This window comes from Dipteris shenzhenensis, chromosome 14 (assembly GCF_047967505.1).
Source record: "Dipteris shenzhenensis isolate YYH24624 ecotype China chromosome 14, Dip_SZ_1.0, whole genome shotgun sequence".
Lineage (NCBI taxonomy): Eukaryota > Viridiplantae > Streptophyta > Polypodiopsida > Gleicheniales > Dipteridaceae > Dipteris > Dipteris shenzhenensis.
In genome coordinates, this window is record NC_141609.1 from 52,514,856 (window position 1) to 52,533,100 (window position 18,245).

The 18,245-nt window shown below is 44.6% G+C and overlaps 1 protein-coding gene across 1 annotated transcript in view; it reads left to right on the plus strand.

Annotated features, from left to right (window-relative positions):
• The window catches only part of LOC147894808 (dynein regulatory complex subunit 7-like), a 589,338-nt gene that overhangs the window by 240,483 nt on the left and 330,610 nt on the right, over positions 1-18,245 (plus strand). Inside the window, 1 exon segment of the mRNA XM_087385174.1 lies at positions 458-522. Coding sequence (XP_087241300.1) covers positions 458-522 — 65 coding nt within the window.

Sequence of the window (18,245 nt, forward strand, 5' to 3'; positions counted from 1 at the left end):
TGTTTTCTCATGCATCGCATGATGTAGATCTCCCCGGAAATTTGCTCTTGGAGTTTTTCATTCATATTTAATAGAAGTCTCTTATTTGATAACAAAAATTTTAGATGTTAAATTTTCTTTAATAGCAAACTAAATAAAACAAATAAACAAGGAGGGTTCTTATCTCTGAGTCTGAAATCTCAGTTTATCAATTCTTTTTTCATTTTCATAAAGGGTTCTATTGTATGCTTTGTTTGTAATGTTTTTTGAACAACAGTGCTGCTTGGAGACAATTTTTCCAATGTTATTATAGCCTTCAATACAAAGAGAGATACACGTGCTTTTATCTGATTCTCATGTTTTATTTCGAATCATGAAGACTTCCTAATATGGCCCAATATTTCAAGTCTATTTATTTTTATTTGCACATTAATATCAATAATATGGATGCATTTTATTTTACTGGGGTGAGGATCAGGTTTCTCAAAAGGGATGTGGACCTTCTCCTAGATTCAACCACGTATGCTGGATTTACCAAAACAAGTGAGTATTGTGACAAGCATGAGTGATTACAAATTTTCAAAAAAAGAAACTTGGTCATTGCGTTATTCTTTTTCTATGAAGAGGAATATTTCATAAAGACTGCCACTTCTGTTTATTGATATAACAAGCATGTCTAAGGTCTCAACAATGGGAAAGGAATGGGAGAGCAAAATTATCCCAAATCCCAATGTATGAGGGATCAGAAAATTCCTATCCTAAACATGCAAAATCGCAAAATTTTGTTGAGCATATGCCTAGCCATTATGCCTAATGCTGAATTAGAAGGGGCAGAATATATAGAATAAGGAGCAAAATAGATCCTCATGGTGATACTAGGTGCAATATGAGAAACAAGCATGTGGTTTATCCCACGTATATCCTGAATGGTTGATATATAAGTGCTTAATGCCTCCTCGCTCACTATCATCCACATGATTTTTTGGGAGAGAGGAGAAGGGTGGTAAGGCGGAGCCTCATACCTACTCAATGTAAGAGATTGTTTCATTTGAACATTTCTGTTGGAGCTTTCTTGTGTGTGCACTCTTGCTCACTTGTGTTCACAACCTGTCTCCACTTTGTTCCTACATTTGGTATCAGAGCGCTTCCGTCTCTAGAGCCCATTCCCGCGCTTGCTTCCAGACACCTGCAAGCTTGGTGCTCCAGTGCGTGTTCCTAGTTCTCACATTCAGCTCTCTAGCTTTCGTTTGAGGCAGCTCCAACAGTCCAACAGCTGTTTTTTGACCTTTTGAGGTCTGATTTCGACGTTTTTCAAAATTTCGGAGCTGCCCGCATACAAACAAATCTGTCCCACACCATTTCAGGCGGGGGGAAAAAAAAACAAAACAAACCCCCCCCCCCCAAAAAAAAGAAGAAGAAGAAGAAGATTTTTTCGTACAGTTGTACGGACATCCGTACAGTCCGTACAGATCTGTTGTACAGTTGCGCGACAGTGTTGGGAGTCTGTACAACTTGTTAGAAAGCAATTCGAGCAGTTTTCGGTTGTTTTTCGGCGTTTTTGCTCAGATCTGGACTCTTTTCAGCTCCAACCTCTCCCGGGTGTGTTTCAGCAGCTCCAAGCTCTTCTCTACATGTGTATTGTATTCAGAAGTACTCCCGACAGCTTCATTCAGCTCCAAGCAGCTCACTTCAGCTCCTTTGTCATCTCCAGCTTGCCCACACAGTCAGTGGACTGTTTTGCAGGTGTTTCGGGCCAAGGTGCACTTTTAGTGGGTGTTTTGAGCTGTGTATTTTGCTTTGGGACTGTTTTTGCAGCCCACACTCTTGCACTCTCAGGTATATTTGCGAATACTCTGCATTGTTGGGTGCATTTGCAGTTACTCTACAGTTGTGGATGCCTTTGAGCTCCGTTGGATGCATTTGAGCACTCGTGGGTGTGCTATTTCAGATTTGGGTTGTGCATTTTCAGTTTGGGATTGCACTTCAGATTGCAGCAGAGTGCAATGATTGGTTTATGAAATTTTTACAGTGATTGCATTATGCAATCAGTGGCATTTCAGAGCAGCTAGTCTTACTTTGCATTTGCAACAAGCATTTGTTTGGGATTTGCAGGCACATTTGCAGCCAGTTGCACTTTTGGGACTTGTAGTTCTTTTTGCAAGTACATTTGCAGCTTGTGGGTACCCCATTTTGCATCATGTCGACTCTTTCAAACAGTTTTGGCAATTTGTCCAAGGGTGACAAGCTGGATGGACCAAACTATGCCTTCTCGTCATTCATGCTTAAGAACATCTTGGTTGGTAAGGGCTTGTGGGATATTGTTAGTGGGGATGAGGTAAGGACAACAGGCTCATCTACATCCAGCACAGCTTCTTCGGGTCAGACAACAAATTACTACAGCCCCTCTTGCTAGTCCCATAGCATCGACGGAGGAGCAGAAGAAGTTTGACCGCCGCAGTGCCCAAGTGATGTTTTTGATTGCCACAAATGTGAAGAGGCACATTATGACGACTATCAAGTCGTGCAAGGATGCAAAGGCAGCATGGGAAAGATTGGCAAACATGTATCATGTTAAGAATGAGGCAAGGGCCATTGCCTTGACAAATCATCTCAAGGATCTCGAGATGCAGGAAGGCCAGGCCATCACTGATCATATTGCTAGGATCACTGATGACAGGGCGTGGCCTGCTCCGGTGGTAGGCGCTCGTCCTCTTCCTTTTTTCCAGTACTCGACGAGGGCAGGTTACAGGCTTCAGCAGAGAGACTCTCATCACCTACCATCTGCCTCACAGCACTGGCACGCACAAGGACTTACTGCAGAGCTCTTGCAGAGCTACTGGACTCACTTTTGGGGCATCAGTAGAGCCAGGAAAGTCACTTTCTTTGGCTCACTATTCATAGGGGTATACCTGTGGGTACTTGGCTTCAGCAGATGGGTAGACCCTCCTTGTGTATGCATTGTCAGCTTGCAGAGGAATCTAGTAAGCATTGTTTATGGAGCTGCCCCAGCTCTAAAGTGGTATGGATAGGTATCTTTAGGTTGTTCTCATATGTTACATCCGAGTCCTTTTTGATGACATGGGGTGTTGCCCTTTGGGGGAGAGGATCTGGAGCCTTTGCCCTCTATGAGTCAGAGCCAGGAGACCACGGTTTCTTCATGCAGTGTCGCCAGAGACGGGGTCCCACAGATGTTAGCATCATGGAGCCGCAGGACTTACTTTTGGTACCAGTACCAGCTCAGGATTCCAGGCCTACTTCACCTGCAGGTTCAGCCTAGGAGGTGATTTCTAGCATTACCCTATGGCAGATATGATGTTCGCGATGTTCTTTTGTCCTTGGGGGTCATTTATGCACGGAGGCTGACATTCTTGCTTCCATTTGGGCGGAGATTATCTTCACTCTCAGGAGTCAGTGGGAGCGGTGTACAGGCACCTCTTTGGCAGCTCGTGGGAGACTTTTATACTTCATGAGGACATGGGACTGCTCATTATTTTTTCATTTGACCCTTTTGGGATGTCGTGGCATTTTAGACCACCACCATGGCTTTTTTGCCACATTGTTGAGGCTAGGCATAGAGTACTTTCTCTCCCACCTGTTGTATGATTCGTTTTGAATGGAATATATCACTTTCTTGTAAAACACTGGTCATATTGCCTGGATCACTGATCTACGTGATCAGCTCGCAAGTATTGATGAGGAAATAGAAGACAAGAAGCTCGTCTCTATAACTCTCATTAGCTTAGCGCCCTCATATGGCACATTCGTCACATCATTGACCATTGTTCTCAGGGAAGTCCCACTCTTGTTCGATGAGTTAGTTGGGCTTTTGTTGCAGGAAGAGGAGAGATGCTCAAATTTTGCCAAAGCCTCTCGTCAGGGTGAGCAAGCGCTTACCATGGGTGGAAAGGGCAAATTTCAAAAAAAGTTTGAGCCAAAACACAGCCATACAACTCAGCCCCCAATGTAAGCAGTTCAAGCAAAAATAAAAAAAATGGCAAATGCAATTATTGCAAGAAGCTAGGGCATTACATCGTCCAGTGTCAGAAAAGGATTGTCAATGAAAAGAAGAGGCAAAGGAACAGCTCTAGCAGTAATTTTGTTGCCCCCACTGAAACTCGTGCTTCAGATGCACATGGTGAAGCTCATCTTGCCCAAGGTGAGAGAGATTTTGTGTTTGCTGCATTTAATGAGAAGATGGATGCTAGGGGGATTTGAATGCTGAAAATCAATCAGGGGATGCTTCCCTTGTTGCAAGTGATACATGGTATATCGACAGTAGTGCTACTAAGCACATGACTCCTCGCCAGGAGTGGTTTCAGAGCATCACACCTGTTCATGGCAGACAGGTTACATGTGCCAATGATGCTTCTCAATACATCATCGGAGTTGGGCACATTCCCATTCAGCTTGATAGTGGGAAAGTTAAGTATATTCGAGATGTTTGGTATGCTTCAAATTTGAGGCAAAATCTGATTTCAGTTTCAAACATTGCCCATGATCAACATATGTTGGTCGAATTTCAGGATAACCAATGCAGGATCAAGGATCCAAAGAAAGGGTATGAGGTTGTAGCAACAGGCACATATGACAGAGGCTTATACAAGCTTGATGCTCAGCCTTATGATTAGAAGGTATTGGCTGTAGCAAACACGTCCCAGGCTGATTTATGGCATGCCAGGTTTGGACATGTCCATCACAGGGCATTGCCCTACTTGTACAACAATAATATGACTCAGGGAATGCCAAAATTACAGCAACCAGCAAATGAAGTGTGTGACAGGTTTGCACTTGGCAAATTGCGTCGCTTGCCATTCAATAAACAAGGCAAGAATTGGGTCAAGGCAACCAAAGTGTTGCAGATAGTGCACAGTGATGTATGTGGCCCCATGACTATTCGCACGCATAGAGGAGCAAGGTACTTTGTGACCTTTATAGATGACTTCTCCAGGTTCACATGGCTTTTTCTTGTGAAGGAAAAGTCTGAGGTGTTCTATTGGTTTCAGGAGTTCAAAGCTATGGCTGAGAACCAAACCAATTCTAGAATTGGAACACTCAACTCAGATAGAGGGGGAGAGTACATGTCACATGCATTCCAGGGATTTTGGAAGCAACATGGGATTAAACATGCCCTTACACACCACAGCAGAATCCACTCCCTGAGAGGAAGAATCGTACTCTCATGGAGATGACGAGATGCATGTTGAAATTCAAGAGAGTCTCAAAGGCTTTTTGGGGAGAAGCAGTTGTGACAGCCACTTATATTCAGAATAGATGCCCTACCAAAGCTTTGGTTAATGTGACTCCATTTGAGGCTTTGTATGGCTTTCAGCCAAAGGTTAGTCATTTCAGAGTTTTTGGCTCAGTGGCATATGCTTTGGTTCCAGATGCACATCAGACAAAGCTTGATGACAAGAGTGTCAAATGCATTTCCATGGGGTATAGCACTGAAAGCAAGGGATTTAGGCTTTATAATCCTGCTATCAGGAAGGTAATAATCAGCAGAGATGTTCTCTTTTCTGAGAATGAGTGCATGCAGCCTGCTAGTGTAGACTTGCCACCATACGATGACACCCCTTTGGACATCATCCAGTTTGAGGATGATGAGACGAAGTCTCTTGATGCTTCCCCTTCTAATTCTCATAGTTTAGATGGCTTGCCACATGTTGAGGATGGCTCTCCCTAAAATGTTTCAGATTTGCAGCCAATTAATGAGAATAGACCGCCTCATGTTTGGAGGCATTATCAACGTCGTAAGGCCACTAAAGATGTTGATGCAACTCCGAGTGGTCCAGAAGAGAAATCTATTCCACGTTGGGCAAGGTTGACCATTCAAGATGCTAAGATCAGCCTACTTTGGGGAAAACTAGGGCCAGCACTCAGAATAATTAAAAAAAGGTCAATTTTGCTTTGATGACCTCATTGATGGAAGCTGAAAATGAGCGTCAGAGCTTCAAGGATGCTCAGCATAATCCGGCATGGTAGAAAGCTATGGAAGCTGAGATTAAATCCATTGAGAAAAATGTGGCTGGCACGAAATGGGTTTATAAGGTGAAATACCATTCAACAACCACATTTTTCCCAATGTGCACATCAACCAAGTCCCATGTGGCATTCGGGATAGATTATGAGGAGACTTTTGCTCAAGTGGCCAAAATGACCACCATTCGTTCTATCATCTCTCTTGCTGCGTTTTATGGTTGGTTAGTGTACCAGATGGATGTCAAGACTGTTTTCCTCAATGGAGATCTTAAAGAGGAGGTCTATGTACATCAGCCCCAAGGTTTTGAGGTGAAGGGACAAGAGTGTTGGAATATGAAGCCAAAGTGAGTAAAAAATGAGTGTACTAGGTGTCTAGGGGGTGTTTTATAGTCTAGTGAGTCCTAGACATGCCACGTGTCATATTGGGAGTTATCCCATATACACTATGGCTTTCTAGAGTCTAGTGTCACGCTATATAGTGTTGTACTTGTCTTGAGTCTTTGGATATCAATCAACATCAAGCTATCTACATGTGAGTATTTTGGTTATCATTGCCTAGCACTAGTTCTTTCATTTTCCTTTCCATTTTGCTTTTCATTATGCTTTCCACATTTCCATTCCGTTCCTAGCTTGCTACTAGATCTCTTCAAAGTGACAAAATATGAAGAGGGGAGAGGAGAAGAGTGGAGATGAGGAGAGAGGGCACAGCTAGAGAGCACACCTCAAATGACTAACTGTACACTAGATTTAGTTGAAAAAATAGAATATATACAAACCCTTTTAGGGTTAGGGTTAGGGGATCTAACCCTTTCCTTTATAGCACTCTATAAGGTTAGTGCTATGCACATATGATCACGTGATGGTGCTATGCACACATGATCACATGATGTTGAGCGTGAACTCTCAACACCTTCCCTCAAGATCAACATCATGAAGTAGGCCTTCCCTCAAGATGATGATTCTGGGGAATCGAAGAAGAGCACACCACAAATGACTAACTGTACACTAGATTTAGTTGAAAAAATAGAATATATACAAACCCTTTTAGGGTTAGGGTTAGGGGATCTAACCCTTTCCTTTATAGCACTCTATAAGGTTAGTGCTATGCACATATGATCACGTGATGGTGCTATGCACACATGATCACATGATGTTGAGCGTGAACTCTCAACACCTTCCCTCAAGATCAACATTATGAAGTAGGCCTTCCCTCAAGATGATGATTCTGGGGAATCGAAGAAGGACTGAGCATTACATTCCATCACACCCCTTTAATGGGAATGTCCTTCCTCTGCGTCAAACCAAGAGCTAGTCGGTGTTTCTCGAATAGCTCTTTACCGAGTGGTTTGGTAAAGATGTCTGCAACATTCTCTTTGCTATCACAATGCTGCAGTGTGATGTCACCAAGTAACACTCTTTCTCTGATGAAGTGCTCTCTGACATCAATGTGCTTTGTCCTGAAGTGATATACTAGATTTTTGGCCAATGCTTGAGCCGATTTATTATCACAGTATATTGTTGTTGGCTTTGACTCATCAAAGTAATCTGTTTCTGACAATAGTCTTCTGAGCCATATAGCCTCACATGCACCTGTAGTGAGTGCTCTATATTCTGCTTCAGTCGAAGACAAAGAAACAGTTGGCTGTTTGTTTGACAACCATGATATAGCACCTTGACCAAGGAAAAATGCATATCCCTGTGTCGATCTCCTGGTCTCATGATCTCCGGCATAGTCACTGTCACAGTATCCATGCAACCGTGGATGACTTCCTCTGTATTCTATCCCAAACTGTCTTGTACCTCTGATGTATCTCAATACTCTTTTGGCTGCATTCCAGTGAGACTGTTTTGGATTTGCCATAAACTGTGCTAGTGAGCTTACTGCATAACAAATATTTGGCCGTGTGATTGTCAGATATATGAGAGATCCAATGAGTTGCCTGTAGTATCTGTCATTGACTGTAGGCTTTTCTGAATCTTTAGTAAGTTTCAAACTGTGTTCCATGGGAGTGGCTGCAATCTTGCAATCTGCCATATGAAACTTCTTCAGGAGACTGTCAACATACTTGAGCTGACTCATAAATGTGCTATTTGAATCTCTCCAGAACTCAATTCCAAGACAATAGTGCATAAGTCCAAGATCTTTCATGTCGAACTCTGCAAATAAGTCTTGTTTTAATTTTCTGATGAAGCTATCTTTGCTTCCTGTCACAATCAGATCATCTACGTACAAAAGTGCAATAGTAATGTCTTCCCCTTGAACTTTCTAGTAGAGAGTATGATCTGCATTGGACTTCATGTATCCCAGATCAGCAAAATACTTGTCAATTCTGCTGTACCAACTTCTGGGGGCTTGCTTTAAGCCGTAGAGACTTTTCTTGGGATGGCAAACCTTTTTCTCCTTTCCTGGTTCAAACATAACCTGCTGGTTGTTGCATGTAGACTTCCTCGTCTAAATAACCATTGAGAAATGCATTCTTGACATCGAGCTGATACACATTCCATTTACTAAGTGTCGCTAGTGATATCAAGAACCGTATGGAATCCATCTTTGCTACTGGAGTATAAGTCTCATCATAATCTTGACCATATTGTTGTGCAAATCCTTTTACAACTAATCCGGCTTTGTATCTCTGAATACTGCCATCTGGATTGTACTTCACTTTGTATACCCATTTGTTGGCTATGGCCTTCTTTCCTGGTGGAAGGTCGCATAATTCCCAAGTGTTTTTTTAATACAAAGCATCCATTTCTTCATTCATAGCAGTTTGCCATTCGGGCTTGTCTACTACGTCTTCGAAGTACACTGGCTCTTCTGTAGCCATGATGGTAGTCATAAGAGCATAGTTGGTGGTTTCCACCTGAATTGCTTTGTCTTTCTGAGCATATGTCAATCTGGCTGGTGGTCTACTTTCCCTAGTAGACCGTCTGAGCTGCTGTGGCTCTGCTTGGGGTGTTGCTGGCAATTCTTGCTCTTCTTCATCAACCTGTTCTGTAGATGACTGTGAAGTCGATGCTTCTATCTCCTGTGTAGGTGAGGTTTTCCATTCTGATTCCTCATCAAAGATTACATCTCTGGAGATAATGACTTTGTGGTTGATGGGATCATACAATTTGTATGCTTTGCTTTCTTCACTGTAGCCAACCATGATGCATTTGCGTGACTTCGCATCCAATTTCCTGCGATGATCATCATGTATGTGGGCATATGCTATGCAACCAAATATGCGGAGATGCCCAATGCGTGGCTTGTGTCCAGTGAATGCTTCATAAGGAGTCATATCTTGTATCGGTTCGGTAGGAAGCCGATTAAGCAAATAGTTAGCTGTAGCTATTGCTTCTGCCCAATACTGATTCGGAAGGTGCTTTTCACTAAGCATTGCTCTAGCATTGTCTGTTAAAGTCCCATTCTTCCTTTCAGCTCTTGCATTTTGCTGAGGAGTATCTGCACATGTGAATTGTCTTCGAATGCCGTGATTTTTTCAAAAGTTCATGAATGCTGAAGACATGTATTCACCTCCTTTGTCTGATCTCATGACCTTGATCTTTCTGCCTGTTTGGTTTTCTACCATGGCTTTGAATTCTTGAAATCTGGCAAACACTTCAGATTTATCTTTCAGAAAGTAGACCCAACAATATCTGCTGTAGTCGTCTATGAAGGTCAAGTAATAAAGTGAACCATTGATGCTGCGGGTCTGGGCATAACCCCATACATCTGTATGAATCAAATCAAGAATACCTCGTGCACGAGAGGTACTTCTTACAAAGTTGGTTCGCTTTTGTTTGCCGAAGCAGCATGCTTCACAAACCTTTCCAAGAAACTGTAGCTTCGGAATCCCAATTGCCATATTTTGATTCCTGAGATCTAACAAGTACTTGAAGTTGACATAACCATATCTCTTGTGCCATTTTGCAGATAGTGGCATCTGCTGCATTTGAGCTGACATGGCATGCTTATCTGGTACTGTAGCTAGCATCCTGTATAAGCGTCCTTCCTTGACACCTTTTGCTACTAGCTGACCTCTTTTGGATTTGTCTCTGATAGTGCATTCATCACCGTCGAAGATGACTTTGTAGTTGTGTTCCGTCATTTGACCTACTAACAAAAGATTCTTGCTGAGCTTCGGAACATAGAGCACATCTTTGACTAATCCTTTTGTACCAGTGAAATTGTTCATAGGGATAACACCTGTCCCTTGAACCGGATTCGGTGTATTGTCTGCTGTGTAGATGACATTTTTCTGTCCTTCTAATCGCTTCATTTCTGTGAACCATTCCTGATGATTTGTCATATGAGATGATGCACCGCTGTCGATGTACCAAGGATCCTGTTCCACTTGGTCGACTTGATAGCTGTAATCCTCTTTGGGATTGAAATCAGTGTCTAGGTGCATTGTATCAGTCTGATGCAATTCTTCACTTGCAAGAAACATATTTCCATGTTCATTTGCAAAATGACTGTGACTAGAATGTCCACCACGATGATTTCCTCTTCCTCGGGAATTCCCTCGATTACTGCTTGATTGACCGCCTTGGTCGTACTACTTCTTGCGGCAATCTCTTTCATAGTGTCCAAACTTGTGACAGTAGTTGCACAGGATGTTTGACACATTGGTGGATGCATTTCCTCGTCCTTGGAATCTTCCTCGATTGGAATGATTTTCTCTTTGCTGATTTTGATGTTGCTGAGGATGATGCCGATGCTGATTCTGACTTTGATTTTGTTGATGATGACCACTTTTCTGATATGATCTACCTCTGTTTCTACCTTTGCCTCTGCTTTTGTCTGAAGCTGTGAATGCCTGATCGTTAGAATGACCTTTACGTGCTTGAATGGCATGAGTCCTGAGTTCTTCACCAAGTAGAACTGACTGAAGTTCTTCCAGTGTTGGAATTTGCCGTTGGATGGCAATCCTCTGGACTAGATTCTCATATCCTTCTCCTAGTCCATTCAGGATTACTTGAACCATTTCTACGGGATTCATAGTCTCTCCTGCTGCTGCAAGTTGATTGTTGTAGTCTTTTATGCGGAGTACATAAGCATGACCGGTTTCAGTGCTGTTGCGGAAACTCTGGTTGATTTGGTTTCTCAGGGTGAGAATCCTGGATATGTTCTTGGACTCGTAGAGAGCTGCGAACATATCCCATGCTTCTTTTGATGTCTTGACTGTGTTGAGCTATCCTAGCATGACATCTTGCACATTCTGCTTGATCAGGTGATAGGCATACTTGTCTTTCTTATCCCATTCTGCTTGAGCTCGGGCAATGGCAGGATCTGCTACTGGTGCGAAAACTGTTTGTGTAGATGTAGATCCCGATGTAGATTCTGTTGCTGGTGTTGTGACAACAGATGGAGTAGAGCTACTGGTGGCTGGATCGGCCAATGGTCTAGGTATAGACCCATCGACATACTCCCATTTGTCTTGAAGCACAAGAATGGTCTCCATTCGGTATTTCCATGTACCGTAATTGGAGTTGTCTAACTTAGCAGATGCCTCCAAATTGAGGTTGCTAGTCGACATGATGCAAGAAATGTACTTAAAAAATGTCCTGAAAAATCTCTGTATGGATCAACTGCAAATACACTGAAGATGCCAAGTGAAATCTCTGTACCGTCGGTGAAGATAGAACTGCAGTATATAAAATCTGATCTGTGTTACAAGGCTTGTGGCAATGATGCCGGGAATAGCCAAGAGGCTTTACAAGGCTGAAAATGATGTGCACGATGCCGTGAGATAGCCGAATAGGCTTTACAATGGTGGCATGTGTGTGTGAAATCAAATGCTATCTGCCCACTGAATCAATCTGCAATGCCTCAAAACTCTGAAGTCTGTTCACTGAACTGATGAACGTAAGTTTTAGGTAATGTAATGATGTGAAATCGGATGTGAACGTATGGACTGACTCCGAGTAGGTACTAGTCGGGAATTTCGGGCATGGCTTAGATTGGCAACTTGGGAAAATTCAAAGCTCCCCTCTATGGCGATCTAGTCTACTCTGATCTAGATCTAAACCAACCGTCGATCGATGAAAGAACAGCAAATAATTCCTTTTCTTTTGTTCTTTTTAAGTGCTGGGTCAGATGCGTCGATTTAGAGGCAAATGTGCATGAAGGAAGTGGTTTTGTCGGCGAGGCTCAAATGTGAGTGTAACTTGCGCCGAAATGTGTGCGTGATGTGACGAGTGCGTAGAGCACAAAAAAACGAGCGACTTTCCTTTTTGGAGCACCCTCAAATTCTTCCTGGATCAAGAGATATGACTTGATCTAGGTGGAGGGGCAAAAGGAGTGCAAATGTGCTCAATGATGATGTGTCACTGTGAGTCACATGCAGTGATGATGTGGCACTGTGCCTAGCAAGAGGTGTGCCAGTGAAGCTCTGTGCTGAGGTGGCAGGAGTGTGCACATGCAGTGTGTGCACAGTGTGCCTGGCAAGGGGCTGTGCCTGCAGAAGGTTAGTGCTGACTGGACTGCTGAGGTGGTAGTGCTGAGGTGGCACAGATGATGTCAGCAAGGAACCGTGGCAATACTGACATGGCAATGCTGACGTGGCATTGATGACGTGTCACTGATGACATGGCACAGGTGACGTGGCTGATGACGTGTCACTGATGACGTGGCAGGTGACGTGGCTGATGACGTGTCACTGATGACGTGGCAGGATGAGCTGGCAGGGTGACGTGGCAGATGAGATGATGACGTGGTAGATGGGCCACGTGTCACTTGGCTGACCACACCTCAATGTGGTGAGGCTGAGGATAAGATATCCTCCCTCGTTGCCACGTGGCGCTAGGAGGGCGACCGGAATCTTGAAGAGTCTGACGGAATCTAAGAAGTTTCCGTCCGCCTGTGGATTTCCATCGGTGTTGTAGTGTCAGCTCCTGTGGAGAAGCTCGTTAGGCGTGGGTATCTTTTGGACTTTGGAGCTCGCATTGTGTGTACTCATTTGCAGCGTGGAGGCGTCCTCATTCTGTTGAAACGACTAGCTATGGAGCTTGGCTGCTGGCTTTTGCTATGAGAGCCTTTGTAGGCTGTGTGTCGAGGTCGTGCACCTGGGATGGAGAGCCTTGGAGCCCTAGAGCCACGATTGGCTGGTCAATGGAGAAGCTGCGGTTGCTGTGAGAGCTTGAGCGCTAGTGGCTGGAGCACAGTGCTCGTTGGAGACCCAAATAAAGATCCGGTTGCGTAGGAGTGCTTACCCATGAGCCGCTGGAATCGGTGGATGCGCCTTGGTTTGATTGGTCATTTTGTGTAGAAGGTTGTGGGCGAGCCATTGTAGGAGGCGTCGCTTGGAGAGCAAGGCAGCACTGTTGTGCCGGTGAAGTCGTCGCTAAAGCCCGTAGAGCTGTTATGACAATGGCGGTGGCCTTGGAGGCTCTTGTTGGGGTGACGCATTCAAGTCAGCAGTCCGTCGAGGGAGTTTGTGAGCTATGGCAGCCGTTGAGCGTGAAGCTTATTGCAGTTGAGTCAGGATCTATTGATCGTTTGTAGCATTGTGGTTGCATGCGAGTCGCGAAGCATGCTGCTTGGTGGTAGAGAGGCTGAGTCGGCTAGACCTCAAGTGCTATGAAGGTGTTGCTCGTAGAGAGAAAACTAGTCTAGATCTCAGAAAACCTTATAGGAAACTCCTCATCAATTTGAACCGTAGAGAACCTTTAAACTCTCTCAAAGGACAGAGAACACATAGAAGATGTTTCTCACATGCAAGAAGAAGTCACTCCCTATTTCTCTCACAAAATCTTTGAAGACCTCTTAAAGGAATTCTCTCAAATGAATCAACGGAAATTCTCTCAACGGAAGTGAACTCTCACGGAGAACACTCAAGAGAACTCTCAATCTCTCTCTCACAAGAAGGATGGTGCCTCAGCGGAAGGCAGAACCATGCTCTGATACCATGACAAAATATGAAGAGGGGAGAGGAGAAGAGTGGAGATGAGGAGAGAGGGCACAGCTAGAGAGCACACCATAAATGACTAACTGTACACTAGATTTAGTTGAAAAAATAGAATATATACAAACCCTTTTAGGGTTAGGATTAAGGGATCTAACCCTTTCCTTTATAGCACTTTATAAGGTTAGTGCTATGCACATATGATCACGTGATGGTGCTATGCACACATGATCACATGATGTTGAGCGTGAACTCTCAACACAAAGAGCACAAGGTATGCAGGCTGAGGAAGTCTCTATATGGGCTGAAGCAAGCATCTTGTGCATGGTATCAGAAGTACATTAGTTTTTGCTGTCCCAGGGCTTCGTAAACACTCATACAGAGCCAAATTTGTATGTTCTGCAGCAAAAATCAGAATTGGTCATGTTGGTACTATATGTCGATGACATTATACTCACTGGCAGTGATTTGCAGCAAATTACAGCAGTTCAGTCTGCTTTATGTCACAACTTTGACATGACAGATTTGGACCTATTGTACTATTGTCTTGGCATTGAGTTTTTTTTTTTTGGGGCAAAAAAGAGACTTCTATTAAGTATTAAAGAAAACCGTTAGAGCAAGCTCCACACGGGAATACGGGATACACCATGCAATGCATGAAAAGCTCAAGAGCCAAAAAGAAAGGATTGGGGTTGATAGTGCCATCTCAATCCAGTAGCAGCCTCCGAGAAAAAGGGAGAACCCCTCCAAACTCGAAGAAATATAGTCCTCCTAGAAGAGGCTGCCCATGAAGGGCCCTGCATGCTAGCCCATATGGCTATCAAAGTGTGAACCGTGTCACTCCAAATACCCGTGAACACCTGTGATGGGTGTATCTGGGTGTCATCCAAGGCCTCTGTGCATCTGGCTCTCCAAATAAGCCAAGAGAAAATGCTAGCCAAAATCTCCCAAGAGGTGTCCACTGAAACATGTGAAGCTCTGAAAGGAACATGTGGTACATCCTGAAGAGAGCAAGGCTCTCTCCTGTCGGCGGATCAAGAGTGCCCAAGAAGAAGGCTCACCCTCATAAAACACCTGGGGCCCAGTAAGGGATAACCATGCGACCGAGCCCCAAGTCATGAAGAAAGGGGAAGTATGAAAAATGCTGGGTATCCGAGCAACTCCTTTCCAAACAATTCTCGCTTGATTGCAGTCCCAAAGGCAATGTCGCACTGGCTCCTCTGTAGAATGACAACGAGAGCAAGTGGGATCAACCCCAAATTGTGATCTCACAGGTTCACTGCAATCCGTCCATGAATAGAAAGCCAAAAGAAAAGAGTGATCTTTCTATTTCTGAGGGATTTCTAGAGCCTCCTCCAGAAATTTCTACGCAAATCTGCGGTGATGAAGAAGCTATCCCAATGGGGGGCTCCGGAGGGAATCCAACCTCTACTGCTCACCTGAAATCTCCTAGCATTACCAACAATGAAACGAAAGAAGAGAATCCCCCTCTCTCAATGCCCATGATCTATCCACTCCCACTCTCCTGGGTCCCATTGCAAGCATCTGATAGGTGCACCTCCATATAACCACAACCTCCAAGATCCCAGGGCCAAGAGCAGAGGGTCGGGGTCTAAGTACCACTGCAAGCCCGCTCCATGGTCCACAAAACCAGCATCCTGACAGGCTGAAAGGCAACCTCTAGAAGAATATCATCCGTGGATCTAGAGAGTATACCTCCATCCCCAACGTCAAAGACCAAAGCATCTTCCCCAAAACCTTGAAGAGTGATCACCTGTAAAGGAACTGCTGTCCTCGAAAAAGCTTCCATCCAAGTGGTGGAAGTAATAGGCACCTCAACTGTCCATTCCACCGGGATGGCTGCATCTATTTGCTGAATCCTGCGTGCTACCCCTCTAAGGTGGCTCACGGACCGTAGTCTATGATCCTCAGATAAAAGCCTTCCAAGTGCCTACTGTGTAGGCGGGGCCTCTCTCCCATCCAGACCACTGCATATAATGAGAAGTGCCCAGAGATCTGCCATGCTCATCAAGTATACTATCGTTCCAAATGATCGGCTGCCTATCAATCTCTTCAAGGGTGAGGGCGGAACCCTTCGAAGAGTTTTCCTGAAGCTCCCCCAAGATAAGAGGATGGCAGTCATAAGAGGAGAGGCAGGAGACCTGAGAGAGGTGGAAGAAAAAATTCAGCGAGGGCTGTCCACCCAATCATCTCCTAAGGTAGGTGCGCAAGCCTGAATGCGTCCAAAAAAGAAATCCTTCCAAGGTTCGTGCCCAGGCACGAGTCCCCTCACCACCAGCTTACAAAGCAATGCCCTGCACTGCAAGTCTGGGTCAATGATATTAAGTCCCCCTTCCCATGTAGGGAGAATAATGGTCTCCCAGGTTGCTGCAACATCTGCCGTGCCATCAAGTTCATTCCAAAGAAAATTCTTGACTAGTCTAATGAGCTGAGTGATGCATTCCCTAGACCGGCACCAGCAAGAACACACAAACTAGGCGGTGGCCAAGAGAACCTGGTTCACTACCACAACTCTAGAGGCAAGGTCGAGTTTGGCTAAGCTCCAAAAAAGGAGCTTTTTCCTCACTGCTCTAATGAGCTGAGTGATGCAATCCCTAGACCGGCACCAGCAAGAACACACAAACTAGGTGGTGGCCAAGAGAACCTGGTTCACTACCACAACTCTAGAGGCAAGGTTGGCTGAGCTCCAAAAAAGGAGCTTTTTCCTTATACTTTCTAATACTGGGGCAAACTGTTGTGCTGGAGAGATGCCGAATCCTACTTGGCATCCCAAATACCTGACAGGAACACCCCTCTGAATCCAAGAAAAGCCAATGTCAACTCCCCAGCCTGGAGTGTCCTCATCACTGATCCAAAAGTCAAAGATTTATGCCAATTGATGTGTGCCTCTGCAGCTGAGCAAAAAATATCCAAGGCTGTTCGAAAAGAATCAAGTGACGCGAAGAGGCCTCAATAAAAATAGCAGTGTCATCAGCCAACTCATAGTCAAGAAGCTCCTGCTCCTGTCTCAAGGGCAATCTCAACCCATAAAGCTCAGCCTGAGATCTAAGGAAGATACTCATAGCTTCTGCCACAAAGAGAAAGAGGAAGGGGCCTAAAGGGCATCCTTGAGGAAATGATTTGGAAATCTGAAAACTGTCACTCCTTACCCCTCCAATTAAAACCTAGCTGCTGATCTGTAAAGAGAGGCCACCCCTGTAATCCATGCATCTGAAAATCCAAACCGTAGAAGAGTGCCCTCAAGAGAACCCCCTATCATAGGCTTTCGCAAAATCCAAGAGTAGAATTGCCAGCCTCTGCCCGCTCTGCATAGCCCACTCTATGGCTTCCCAAAAGGAAAATATATTATCAAATATGCTCCTGCCATGCACAAAGCCTGTCTGAGTATCATGGATGAGGTCTAGAAGAAGGGTTGCAACAGGATGCTAATCGCCTTGGCCAGGATTTTGTATAGAGTGCCCAAAAGAGTGATGGGTCTCCAATGGGATACAAAATTCCTGTTGCCACCTTTCGGGATAAGGTGTATGAGTCCCTCGGTCAGTGAGTCAGGCATATCAACCGAGTCCCAAATGCCCTGCAGGGCTGAAGTAATATGATCACCTATCATATCCCAAAAGGCTGTAAAAAAAGGAGGAGTAAGACCATCGGAACCAGGGAATTTGCCCTTATGAAGGGCAGGGAGAGCACTCTTGAATTTTGTGTTGGTAAAGCATGCATCAAGTGAGCAAATCATCTCTGGTGTGACCAACACAGGTAAACTCTGCCAAATCTCATCTCTAGCCACATCTCTGGCCTGTGTGTCAAGATCTGCGGAAGGAAGGGAGGCATAGAAAGCTGTCGCTAAGTGCATGACGGTATCCGGATGAGACTGCAAAACACCGTCAGAGTCACTGCATTGCAATATGTGTGACTGCAGATCACTCAGATATTTAAGATTCCTATCAAGGAATCTTCCTCCACTCAACACCAAATACATCCACTAATAAAGAGAAAGAGAAACACTCTTCCACTCACACTCATGGAATACCTACCTGCCTGACACTCTCTCTACTATGTCTAGGACCAAGTGTAGAGAAAAACTGTTTATTGACTCTTCCTCCCATCTGTATCCGAAAGGACTCCCGTGCATGGAAGGCATACTCTGCTCTTTGATCAAGCAATGTCTGCAAGTGAGCCCTTGCCGTAGCAAGCCGCTCCTGTACCCAAGCATCAAATGGTTGTTTCTGCTCCTCCCTCTGCAAGGCTGCCAATTGCCGGCGGATACCAATCTCCCGCCTGAGTACCTCACCTTGCCGAGCACTAGCAACAGAGTGATAAAAGTCGCTGATACTGGTAAGTGCAATGGCCACATGTGAAGGACCGGCCACCCCCCCTGCA